Below are 12,909 nucleotides of genomic sequence, written 5' to 3'. Positions count from 1 at the left end.
TGGTCTCGCATTCTTGGCTGATAGTTCCTAGAAACACAGTCAGCTGGAACTGACTAGAATTGATTCTTTGATACCAGCTACCTTCTTCTGTTTGAACTTCCATCATCACTGAAGAGAATTGATGGCCACTTGATAAAACCGATATCTTTTTTCTTCCCACCGAAGTGAAGGAGCAGCTAAAGGCAAAGAGGGGTAGGAATTTTGGATCATCTTACTCTCCTCTGTCACTGAATTCTGAATTAACCATTAAGTCACAAAATTTTAGGCTATTAAGGGCAATTAATGAAATCCACTTAATATAGGCACTAAATAGGATCATACTTGATCTTCCTGATTGCACTATCTCATGACACATCTGCTGGGTGTACAGTGAGAATCTAATGATGACGCTAAGCTTTTAATTTTTTTTCTCATTTATTTTGATATTTTTTGAGTGTTCACTAAATATATAGCACTGTTTAGTCACTAAGAGAGTAGTCAAGGAAGCATAAATTCCCATTCTGCCTTTTACCAACAAACCCAATAGGTTGTTGGCATGGAATCCTTGAGTCTTTGAATAGCTTTGCTTGGAAAATTGGAATTCATAAAAGCTTTAGGGGTAAAATGGTAAACAAAACAAAACAAGAAAAAGCAGACCAAGAGGACTTGAAATGAGTTGATATGGTCAGACCAAGTTGGTGTATGTGGCTAATCGCTCATAGGAGTTCCTGTAATCTAGTCTGTCTCATTCAGTTTGGAAAGCTGGTTCAATGGTATCAATAATGCATTGTCTAAATCACAGCCAGTGAGCAGCAAGGCTCAGATGCTTTTTGCAATAGTTAAGCATACAAACATAGTGTTTGATCTGCTTTCCCTCATGTACTGAACGAAGGGTTAAACTAATGTCTGTCTAGGATCCCTTCCTGTTCTGAAAGGCTGTAATTTCATAATTGTAGTTATTTATAAAAATGATAAACCAGTTAGAATAATGCAGACTTGATCAGCAAGGTATGTCACAATATTTTGGCTGGACAGCAATCTCCAAGTGGTCTGACAAGTGCTTAGAAATTATTAATTCCTAAATAGCATTAAAACCACATCAAGTGACTGTTACACTACTTTTCTTCTTGCCCTGTTTTAACCACTATACCTCTTGAAGGGATGGTTTGTATTTGGTACCTCCACTTAATCACTCTTAATGCTCCCCTTCATGATTGGGCTTCTTTCCTGTAGCAGACATGCTTACTTTCATGCTCAGAGCCCCTAGGAGAGGCCTTACCTTTGGTGTGTGCCAGCCTCTGCATCTGTTCGTGAGTTTTTTTCTGGATGGTCAAATTCTGCTCTGTCTAAGCGTATGCCAGGACAAAATGCTGGTGAGTTAACACCAGCCTCGAGTGACTCTCAATCATCAATGAATATGAGAATGCAATGGGTGTATAGATACCCTAACTTCCTCACTCCTCAGGCAGGATAACTCTGAAGCACGTATTCTACACCAGCTCCCAGTTTCCCAGTGGGATTAAGTTCCAGTTACCCACACTGACAACTTGCCCCATGATGTACCCTTTTTCCTGTCTTCCTTTCCTCATCTCAATTCCCCACTCCTCTACTAGTGTTTTCTATAATCACTCCTTGAGTAAACTACTTGCATTTAAGTCCTTATTCCAGGGCCTACTTCTGGGGACCCAAGTTAACACTCGTCTCCTCTTCTAATGTGCTAGGGTGGCTCTTCCTATTTCAACAATGACTTCATCTTTAAAATTGTGGCTATGGTTGCCTCATTCTTTCCTTCTTAACTCTCTCCTCCTTTCCTTTCATAGCCCTGTGTGCTCTTGATTCTTTTCCATATCTCCAACAGTACAAGTTTTGACTCCTTTCCTGGTTCCTCTTTCTCCTTTCTTTCTCTTTTTTGAGATACAGTCTTGCTCTGTCACCAGGCTAGAGTTCAGTGGCATGATCTCGGCTCAATGCAACCTCCACCTACCGGGCTCAAGAGATTCCCCTTCCTCAATCCCCTGAGTAGCTGGGACTATAGGCTTGTGCCACCATGCCTGGCTACTTTTTTGTATTTTAGTAGAGATAGAGTTTCACCATGTTGGCCAGGATTTTCTTGATCTCCTGACCTCGTGATCCATGCGCCTTAGCCTTCCAAAGTGCTGGAATTATAGGCGTGAGCGACCGCGCTTGGCTCCTCCTTTCATGTCCAAAGTTCTCCAACATTTTGTTCTAGGATCTCGCTTTGTTTTCTCTCAACACTCTTCCTTGGCAATCCTGTTTCCTGCCATGGCATGAATGTGTATGTGGATGAATCCTTGTGCATGTTACTTTTAGTGTCTTGATCACCTTCATTGTCTTTTTACTTTGATAACTCACTTCCATGAACTCCATCATTATCTGGAAGTGCTCATTTTTTGGAGCTTTGAGCTTCAATATCTCACTCGTCAACCATAGCTCTCTCTCTTTTACCTCTCTCAATGTTATTTTCAATGTACTTATTCTTCTATTTCATTGACATTATTTTTTTTTTTTGAAGATTCCATTTTTCTTACCTCCCAACCCTAATCTGAATGTTGCTTAAGACAATGACTCTGCTGGCGCCACCACAAATCTGTTCTTTTCCACTTGGCTCTGCAGTACTGCCCAAAAATCATGATCTGCCCTCGGCCTGCTCCTTCTCTCATGCCCATTAGCAGTGTCCAAACTTTCATCTCCTCGAAGCCCCATCCTACCACCTCTTTCCTCCCTCTGAACATTGACTTTGCCTTTTAATCCTCTGAAATAATTGTGGCTCCTCAATGGCTATTATCACCACATTATCCTTTGTGACCTACAAACAGGACTTCCCCTGCCAATTTTTTCCCCTTTAATCTGAAATTGAGGACAGCTCCTTTTTCATGCTTAGGCTAATGTCTTCATTTTTCAATAAATCCTAGCTACTCAAAAGATGAATGAAAATGAATTTGTAATTGAAGTTCTGATAGAAGGACTTGTGGTAAAATTAGAATTTTAAGATAGAACCAATATAAGCAATACTATAATGTATCGTAATAACCGTAATGTAATTATGGTTATTAGTAGAAGGTTAATATTTATATATAACATGATGCAAAAATAATGATATGCCTAACAAACACTGGAATGTGGAAGCAGGGAAGTTGGGAGAAAGTGTCAAGATGCTAATTTCCCATTTTACAAAGCAGTGAGCCCATAACTTACAGAAGTTGAAATATGCGATTAAACAAGTAAATGTGTAATTAAATATATGTAATCTATCTATCTACCATGTATGTATAAAATATGTAACTACAGGCTGGGCGCGGTGGCTCATGCCTATAATCCCAGCACTTTGGGGGGGCCGAGGGGGGTCGATCATGAGGCCAAGAGATCGAGACCGTCCTGGTCAACAGGGTGAAACCCCATCTCTACTAAAAATACAAAAAAATTAGCTGGGCATGGTGGCACATGCTTATCGTCCCAGCTACTCAGGAGGCTGAGGCAGGAGAATTGCTTGAACCCAGGAGGCAGAGGTTGCAGTGAGCTGAGATTGCGCCATTGCACTCCAGCCTGGGTAACAAGAGTGAAACTCCGTCTCAAAAATATATATATAACTACAAACTCCTAAATGTTAGATACAATAATTTTCTATTAATTTTGGAGAGGCCTATCAGGAAATAATATCTCCTTTGTATAACATATTTATCAGAAGTTTGACAATTTCCATAGTTTTCTTTTGACTTTCTCTTCTGTTAAATTCTATAATAATTAAATTGAATGATTTAAAACTTAAAATAGCATATATGATGTATTCCAGCTCTATAAGGCAATTTTCATATCTGTCTTCTCTCTATACATAGTATCTACGATAGAGTTTATCTAGTGCTGGTAATGTTTATTTCTAAATAATGAGATCTGAGATAATAAAAAAAGACCTGCTTATATTTTTTAATTATTTGGTATTTTTTAATTATTTGGTATTTTTTAAAATAATGATGATGTGTGATTCTGACAAAAATATCAAAGTTATTACATTTTTCATATCAGGGGTTCTTAACTTACCTCATTATTTAATTTGATTATTTCCACTCACAGTATTCATAAATGCTACAATGTGTAAAAATGTTGTCCTGACATTGAGATGTTTACCATCTTGCAAATAGAAGGATCACTTTTTTTGTTTGTGTGTGTGCTTGTTTAAATCTCATGAGGAAAGATACGCAATTGACTACTAAATCTAAAATCAACATTACTTAAGTCATTCATTCAACAAATATTTATTGTAGGTTTAGTTTTGCCAGACACAGAAAGCAAAGCTGACAAGCTCTTTGCCCTCTACTTAAAACTTTGGAAGAGTGAAACCTAAATATTCCAAGTCAAAACTTTTTTCTCTAATGACTTGCAACACTTTGCAAATGTTTTAAACCTAAGTTATTATCTTTATGTTCTTGATGCTTCCAATAAGTGATTCTGTATATTGTTCACTTTTCTTTGGACTCTTTTGCCTTTGATACGAAATGAGCATGAAATGAATCTATTTAGGAAAAAACTAGGTGAACAATTGGGTATTTATGGAAGTTAATGTCAAATTTAAAGTTGTAAACAAGGAGCGACCCCAGGATCCTACAGTTTTCTTCCCATTCTTGTCAACTTTCTAATGGGGAAACTGCCAATACCCTTTAAGATTCTCAGACTACTTCACTCGATGTCAGGAAATTAAGAGTTGTGTTATTATTCTACTTTCAATGTAAGAATTTGTTTTATTCAATTACTTTTATCAGACCATCTCAGCACATCACAACAATTTCCAAAAAGTTATGGCCGAATTAGCTAAAGTAAATACACCTTAATAAGGAAAGTCAAACAGTAATATCAGTTTTTGAACTGTCCTGTGATTATTTGTATCTCAAATAATAATTCACGAATTCAGTACAGTTTCTTTTTGAAACACTGAATCTGAACTTGTTGAAAAATGGAACCACTGCTCTAGTTAGGAGAAAAAGTTTGAACTTCAGATTTCATGTTTTATTCTTAAAGCCTGACTTTTTGAGCAGTTAGTTTGAGCTGAATATATAATTATTGTGAACTTAACTATAGCATAATGTGCTATAATATTATGATCTATAGCTAATAAGACCTTCTGAAATAGAAATTGATTTCTAGATAATCATTCAGTTGAGAAAAAGGGTGTACTTCCCCCCTTTCCCTTCTTTTGTATTTGAATCAGGTTGTAACTGAAGACTTGCTTTGTTCAAAGAGCTCATCTCTTCTACTACTGATAATATCTAAGTTGGAAACTTTAGAGAAACAAAGAAGTATGCTAGTTGCCCACTTGCTGGTGGCCACTTAATTCTATTTCCTAGCTGAATGTCTGCCTATAGAGAAATGGATTCTACAGGAATAATTTCTTATAGAATAGTTTTTTTCCAGAAACTTTGATCTGAGATTATGGACAAGTCACCACCTTGTGGTCCAACTGTAGTCACAGTGAAGGAGTACATATTAAACATCTATTATGAGTAGGGCACATTGGTTGTCAGCAGGAGGATCAGTATGTAGAATGGGTTCTATTTCTTGCTAGAGGAGACAAATTAGAAATATTTGAAAAGTTGGTTGACAATATATGGTGAAAATATATGAGCTCTCACAAAACTTTGGATCAATTTTTGTTGTGATTTGGCTTTGTTTGGCTTCAAGGTTTAGAGATTCACTCTAGCAATTTAAGTAAAGGAATATTTATTGACAACATATTAGTTTGGACAATACTCCCAAATCTCAGTGCCTTAATGTTATAGCAGTTTATTTCTCACTCATAGAAGGTCTTCTAATTCAGGAACCAGTATCTCATGACTCTGCTTTGGCGTTTGGTGTCCAGATTTACTGTTCTCAATTACATCAAGCCTCAGAAGAGAGCAGAACACAGAGAAACAACCTATAAAGAATTCTTATGCATGGGGCACGGAAGAAGTACACATAACTACTGCTTGCATTACACAGGCTAGAATTGTCACATGATCACACTTATCTATAAGGCAGGCTGGGAAATGTGGTCTGGCTGCAGCCCACGAGGAAGGAAGAATGAATTTGGTGCTTAGCTCTTCAGCCTGTTACAGGTGTCTTTTGCTGGGAACTGGGGCTCAGATAAAATGCTTGAGTTTCCCATGGCCTGAAAAGGCTCTCTCATTGAACTGTACTGCATCCCCCTCTCTAGAGCAACTAGCCAGGTAAATTTCCTGAGGAATCCAGTATAATTGGCTGAGATAATGACCACAATATATAATGAATTAAATTCACTGAATTTGGCCCAGGTCATCTCATGGGTCATGACTAGCCCATGGATGGGATGGATTGCTGCTGGGCTGGGTTCCTATTCCTCACTCAATCAGCTGTCACCCCCTCAAAAGTACGACCCACAGCTACGTTTTTGAGAAAAAGTGTCACTAGGGCACAACCTTCTTATTGCTACTATTGCAGTAATAGCTATTTTATCCTGTGCACTCAGTGCTGTGCCCAGAACTTTACATACACTAACGACATTATTTTTCACAACCACCATATTTTACTTACCATTCAGAAGACAATGAGCCTCTGAAAGATTTAGCAACTTAGCCAGGTTTCCAGTGCTATCTGACTCCAAATCCCATCATCTTTACCTTTCAACATTATTGTTTCTGGTTTTCTTTAGCCACAGGAGGGGTATTGGGAGCAGTGAGTGTTCTGATAGCTATGACTGGTATCAGGGAAAGGAACCGATTTTACGCCATCAAAGTTCCAAATGGATCAAGAACACTGTGGTCTAGGTCAAGAAGAGAGGTCTTGAGGGATGAGATTGGATTCGATCTAAGGCACAACATGAATGGCAGCCATATCTAGGGAAGCAAGGTTATAGGTTGCTATTTTCCCTTAGCTACTATAGTAAATCTTCTAATTCCAGAAGAACTGTCCCTTAAAGTCTTCTTAGATTGAAGTCTTTTGGAGAATGCTTGGGATCAAATCTATGTGCTGTTTTAATTTTTTTCCTCCAAACCATGTCAATTTTGGTCTAAAGAACTGTAATTAGGGGATGTGGAAATACAGCAAGAGAATTCTTCCTTTGACTGACACTTGACTGCATGATGAAATAAGAGTAAAAGCATATAATCTGGATTCAGCACAGTTGTAGCATTAAGACACCATTACATGAGTGGTACCAAATATTCAAAATGTATATATCTGACCAAAAATTTCTATCCATAATAGGTAAAGAAATCTTACAAATAAAAAGTGAAGATGGATAACCCAAAAGAAAAACTTTTCAGGGCAAAGCATCTGAAATAAATATGTTTAAAAAAGGATGTCCAGATAATCAATAAGCACATGAAGAGGTGTTTGGCTTGAGTTGATCATCAGGGAAATTCAAATTAAAGTCACAGTGAGACACTACTGCATACTACCAGAATGGTTAAAAGGAAACAGATGTAAAATATCAAATGTTGGTGAGAATGTGGAACAGCTGGAACTCTCGCGTACTGCTGGTGGGAATATAAATTGGTATAACTACTTAGGAAAACCATGTCACTCTTTGTCTGTAGCCAGCAGAATTCTGAGATGGCCCCCAAGATTTCTGCTCCTTGGTGTACATGCACTATGTAATCATCTTTCTTCTGAGTGTGGAAAGCATAGGTGGGACTGGGAAGATGATAGATTTCACTTCTGTGATTAGATTACACAAAGGTGAAGAGATTTATCAAATGTTATTAAAGTTCTAAATCAGTTGACTTTGAGTTCATCAGAAGAATCGACAGGAAAACAATCCTGGTGGGCTTGAACGAATCAGGTCAACTTTGCAAGGAGAGTGGGCTCTTCCTAAAAGCAGGTATTTGAAGGGTGAGGTGTGGGAAGGCTATGGAGAGGCCGCCAGGGGCGGAGAGTGGGCCTGGCCCAGCAGCCAGTAAGAAAATAAAGACTTCAGGTCTAAAACCGCAAGAAACTAAATTCCTCTAAAAATGTGAATATGCTCAGAAGAGGGTTGTTTCTTGGTTATGCCTCTAGATGAGACACAGCAGGAAATACCTTGTTTTCAGCCTGTGAAGGCTTGAGCAGAGGACCCGACTAAAATGTGCCACACTCCTTACCCATAAATACTCTGAAGTAACAAACTTCTGTGGTTTTAGGTCACTAAGTTTTTTAGCGATACACAGCAATAGAAAATTGATGGTCTCGTAAAGCTGAATGTATGCATATCATTTTACTCAGGAGTTCCATTTCTAGGAACTCCAGCAGAAGGGCATATATGTGCTTGCCAAATTACGTAGACTTCAATATCCACAAAAACCATATTTATAATAACCAAAAACTGAAAACAAAGCAAATGAGTGACAAAGGGACTTAGGAATACTGGTAATATTTTGTTTCTTGATTTAGGTGCTGGTTACACATGTGTGCTCAGTTTGTGAAAATTTTGCTAAGCTGTGCTCTTTCCTAAATTACACTTCGATAAAAGTGAAGTGACCAGAAATTTATTATTTTTTTAGTACTTGGAAACATAATGATTATTAGGTTGTTTTTAAAATTAAAAAATTCTCACACATTATAAAAATGGTCACATGATTTTACTTGTTTAAGTAATCATTTCAGCATCTGTCCTCTGTGGATAAAAAATAAAACATACCATAATAAAATGAAACCCCTAGTATAATATCAGGTTCTTTTAAAACCCTCACTCTTACTTGATTTTTGGTTAAACCTCAACAGATTGCTTCAACAAATAGTTTTTTTTTTTTTTCTGTCTCAAATGAATTAAAATTAGTGGCATATTGAGAATGTTAAGGCATTCTTTGGAATAACGCTTTTGTCACTACTGTAAACTCATGTACTCTCTGAGACATATGCATCCTCTCTGATGGACATAGGTCTTTGGACCAGGTCATGATAAAATAGAAAGCTTTTATCTCCATAACCCTTTCAGAGGTAAAGTTATAGATGTTTTTATTTCATTTTAGAGAGAAAACATAAATGTTTATTCATGGTCTTGTAAGAATCAATCAAATAATTGACAAAACATTTAATTAAATATTCACTTACAGACCACCATGCTAGTTATGGAGACTATATAGAGATATAGTACATCATTTCTCCTGTTGGAAGATTTATAGTCTACCTGAAGATCCACATACATGTACACACATGTACACATTAATGACATATGTTCATGGGTTAATAGCACATAAATGATAAATATTGAAAAATGTAAAAATAAAAGGGAAAATGTCAGAACTCTAAAGCTGTGTCTCAAGAAAAGAGTTCTTGGCAATCAGAGAAGTCTTCCTGGAGGCAGCATGATGTGGAAAAGCAATTATTTTTCAGTCTGAGTTCTTTCATTTCTCAGCTACAAACAGATACGTCTCAAAGCCTTAAGATTTTAATCTGATAATTACAGCTGTTGTCAGTAATTTCTATCACGGATTTGCAAAGTTAGAATAAGATAATTGAATAAAAAAGCAAGTTCTTCTAGTCTTCACTGCTGACCCTTCATATGGATGCATAAATAATCACACAGAATCTTTTGCATGTGACACTGAGCCATGGAGTAGGGAGCAGTAGCGAGCTGGGAGGCATGCTGAGGGTCAGAGAAAGGGAGGACAAGGACATACGGGCCTCTAAGTTGCACGGTAAAAAATGCTGGCAAGAGTACCTAACAGCATGAGGAAAGCAACACAGCACAGCGTCTGGGAAATCTGGAATAGTAAACATAGCCAAGGAAGTTTCCTTCAAGGCTGGCGACACAGTAATGTGCTGGTTACAGGGAGGAAATGAGAAATATAGGAGGTATCATCCCTGAATATTTACCTTCCAAGTAGAAATACAACACCTGCACCCCTATTTACTTACATACATGAAATAATGAAGACAAGTGATGGCATTTATTAGCTTATGTAGTGCAGTGTTTGCTATCAGTCCCATAAAAATTTGAAGAAAGGAAACCTCACTGTGGTCTGGAGCATCAGGAAAGGTTTGAATTTAGATCTTGAAGGAAGGGGAAGACATGAATCCAAAAGGAAGTTTATTCTAGGCAGGTGTTGCACTAGGAAGCCACTGTTACTTAAATGTGTAACAGAGAAAAAAAAATCACTGGATTTGGTTGAGAGGTAGTACCTGAGAGGTTATGGAGAGGTAAGGAGAGAGGTGATGTCTCCCAGATGGGAGCTGCAGGTTTCCTTCAGGTTGTGATGCAAAATCAGTGGGCTCATCTCCAAGAAAGTATAGAAGACAAAGAGGCCTAGTTATCTGGTCTCTGATCCTAAGGGCACATTTTCAAAGGGGGCAGCAAAGAGAAGAGAAAAATCGCTGAGAGCAGTGGTTTTCAGAAACCTGTGGTTCCCTCCCATTCCCCTGCACCCATGAAAAGGTGTGGGGGAGAAGGAGGGAGCCACAGGTTCTGCAGCAAGATCACACTCAAGAATTAAAATCCCTTTTCAGCTTACTTCAATGCCCCATAGTCCCTGAAATCACCTAGCTTGGTTGGGTAGTAAAGAGCATGGGTTCACTTCTAAAGATCTGGATTGAAGTCCTTGCCTGTTTTTATGTCGCATTCCTGTCTGAACCAATTTCCTCATCAGGGCCTTAGGCTCAATAATAACAGTGGCCTCCTCACAGATGTTGAGAAGATTAAGCAAAAATGTATGTAAGGAGTCCAGCACATAAGGCTCCTTATAACTAATAATAATCACCATATTTCATAATGGCGCTTAGGTCCTGGGTCTTGCTAAGTTTGGGGTGGGGGTGGAGAGGAAGGAGGAAGGTCTGCTTGTTTATTGAGTTAGTGTCTCTCAAGACAGCCAGCCGGCCCTGGGCCAAAGCCACAGCGGGGTGCTCCCTCCGCCCGCACCTGCTTTCCCCTGCTCCACCCACGCTTCCCCGATCAACAAGTTCCTTTCCGAAAGACCCGCCCGCGCGCCACCGGCAGACCCGGCGCCTCCTCTCAGACCTCTGTCAAACTCGTTGCCAGACCCACCTGGGGTGGAAATCCCGGTACTGCCTACGCCCTTAGGGGGAAGGAGAGCCCCCCACACCTGGAGGAGCCCTGGCGGGGGCTGGGAGAGACTCGGGAGGCGTGGGAAGTCAGGACGGAAGACTCTATAGGAGCTCCGGTCTGCGCTGCCCTTCAAGGTAAAACCAGTTACCAAAAACACCCACCGCTCATCTCACGCCTCTTTCTTCCTGGGATCAGGAGCAGATGGAGCCTGAAATCTCACTGACCTCCACCCAGCCCTCTGGTATCCACATCTCTGCCCTTCGGGTTCCCCTCGCCCCAGTTTCTCTCTGCACCCACACTCCACCCCAGCAGGCTCCAGGTCCCCTAAGGACACTGGAGATCTCTAATACATCTTTCGCAGGACAGACACGCAGGTCAGCCCCAGCCCCCAGCCAGCGCGCTTCTCTCCTCTGTTCTCCCAGGATGGGTACCTTGGAGTGTCCAAAGGAGTCCCAAGGTTTCCAAGGCTGGCAGGCTCACCTATCTGCCCAAAAGCTCGAACTCTGACAACTTACTGGAAAGGGGATCCCCACGCTGTCGTGGGAAAGCCAGGCTGGCCGCCCACGCATCAGGAGAGGACACCTAGACTTCTCCGTAGGGAATCCCCCTCGAAATCCACCTCTCCAGCTCCTATAGAGGGAAGTTGGGAACTAGGGAGCCAACCAGAAGTGCGCTCCAGGGGTGGGCGGTCGTGGGCGGGGGTGAGGGCTCAGAAGTTCCGCCCCGATTTTGGAGACCAGTTTATGTTTGCAAATCTCCTAGAGTCAGGAAGAAAGCCGTCGTTCCCTGAGAAGAGCAGGGACCGAAGTCATTGGGAGGGAAGTCCTCCCGGCGCGGGGTGGGAGAAGCACCGAGGTGAATTGCAATGTCCAAGCGTCCAGCCCTGTCAGTAGGAAACTCTTCCTTCTCCGGGGCATGGGGGTGGGGGAGACGTCCCTGGCCAAGCAGCCAACGCCAGGCTCAGATATTCAGGGCTTCGTCTCTCCATCCCCAGGCAGCCTCGAGAACTTGGTACCTCGGACAGCACCCCGGGAGCATGGCATCCTTTGAAAGGTATTATCCTATTTTCGCCATCAAGTCAAAGGGCAATAAATTATTTTGATGACCTTACCAGTACAGATGAAGGACATTTTAATTACATAACCGGTGAAAGATCACCGGAGGCAATATCGTGTTAAAGAGCCCATGGCAGAATATCTGCATCGCATGAGAGAGAGAGAGAGAAAACTTGCAAATCTGCAATGAGATTGCGCAGAGCTGCCCCCCGTTTTGAAACAACATGCGAAATGCATGAGAGAGCTTACCTTTCGGACTCCAAAGCCGTGTTCTGCTGCAACTTGGCGAGCTTCGTCCTCTCCCCCTTTATGCAACTCCACAAGAAAATGATTCGTGAAGACCGGTCGCTCAGCAGATGCAAAAACCATGACACACAAGAGGAACCCGGCAGCCGCCTTCCACTGGGAGACACAACCACCCTTCATCCTGCCTTGGGAGTGAAAAGTGGTGCTGGGAGGCGCGCAGGCTGGCGGAGCAGGGGACTCGGAGGGAGGGTGCAAATAAAAAATATATATATAGTTTCGAAAAAAATATTTGTATAGAGAAAGAGACTGAATAGGGTCTTGGAAAGCAGCGAATCAGTGTGTGTTCTCCAGCATCTGGCTGAAGGGGAAGCCGGCGCGCGGGCAGGGGTGCGAATGTGGGGAGCGGTGTGTACCGGAGAGAAAGAGCGAGTGTAGGTCTGTGCTTGATGCTAAATCTGCATTTTCAGCTCCTCCTCAGCTCCAGTTCCCCAGGGGCTGGAGGAGAGCACCAGCTCGGGTGACGTGAGTCCACCAGCGGCCAATGAGGGCGGGGGAAGCGGCGGGCCCCGCCCTGGGCCGCCCCGGGCCCGCCCCCGCCCGCCCCTGGCCCTGCCCGGCCCA

General features: G+C 41.3%; 1 protein-coding gene across 2 annotated transcripts in view; it reads right to left on the bottom strand.

Moving 5' to 3' along the window:
* Positions 1-12,825, bottom strand: part of PCSK2 (proprotein convertase subtilisin/kexin type 2) — a 244,114-nt gene extending 231,289 nt beyond the window's left edge. For both annotated transcript variants that reach the window (XM_032248043.1, XM_032248044.1), the window contains exon 1: positions 12,292-12,825. In XM_032248043.1, coding sequence (XP_032103934.1) covers positions 12,292-12,468 — 177 coding nt within the window. In that variant the 5' untranslated portion in view covers positions 12,469-12,825. The remainder of the gene's footprint in view (positions 1-12,291) is intronic.
* Between the last annotated feature and the right edge of the window lie 84 nt (positions 12,826-12,909).

This window comes from Sapajus apella, unplaced genomic scaffold (assembly GCF_009761245.1).
Source record: "Sapajus apella isolate SASKATOON/1434 unplaced genomic scaffold, GSC_monkey_1.0 scaffold65, whole genome shotgun sequence".
Classification (NCBI taxonomy): Eukaryota; Metazoa; Chordata; class Mammalia; order Primates; family Cebidae; genus Sapajus; species Sapajus apella.
Note: the sequence above shows the minus strand (reverse complement) of the source record. Positions and strands in the feature narration are given on the sequence as shown.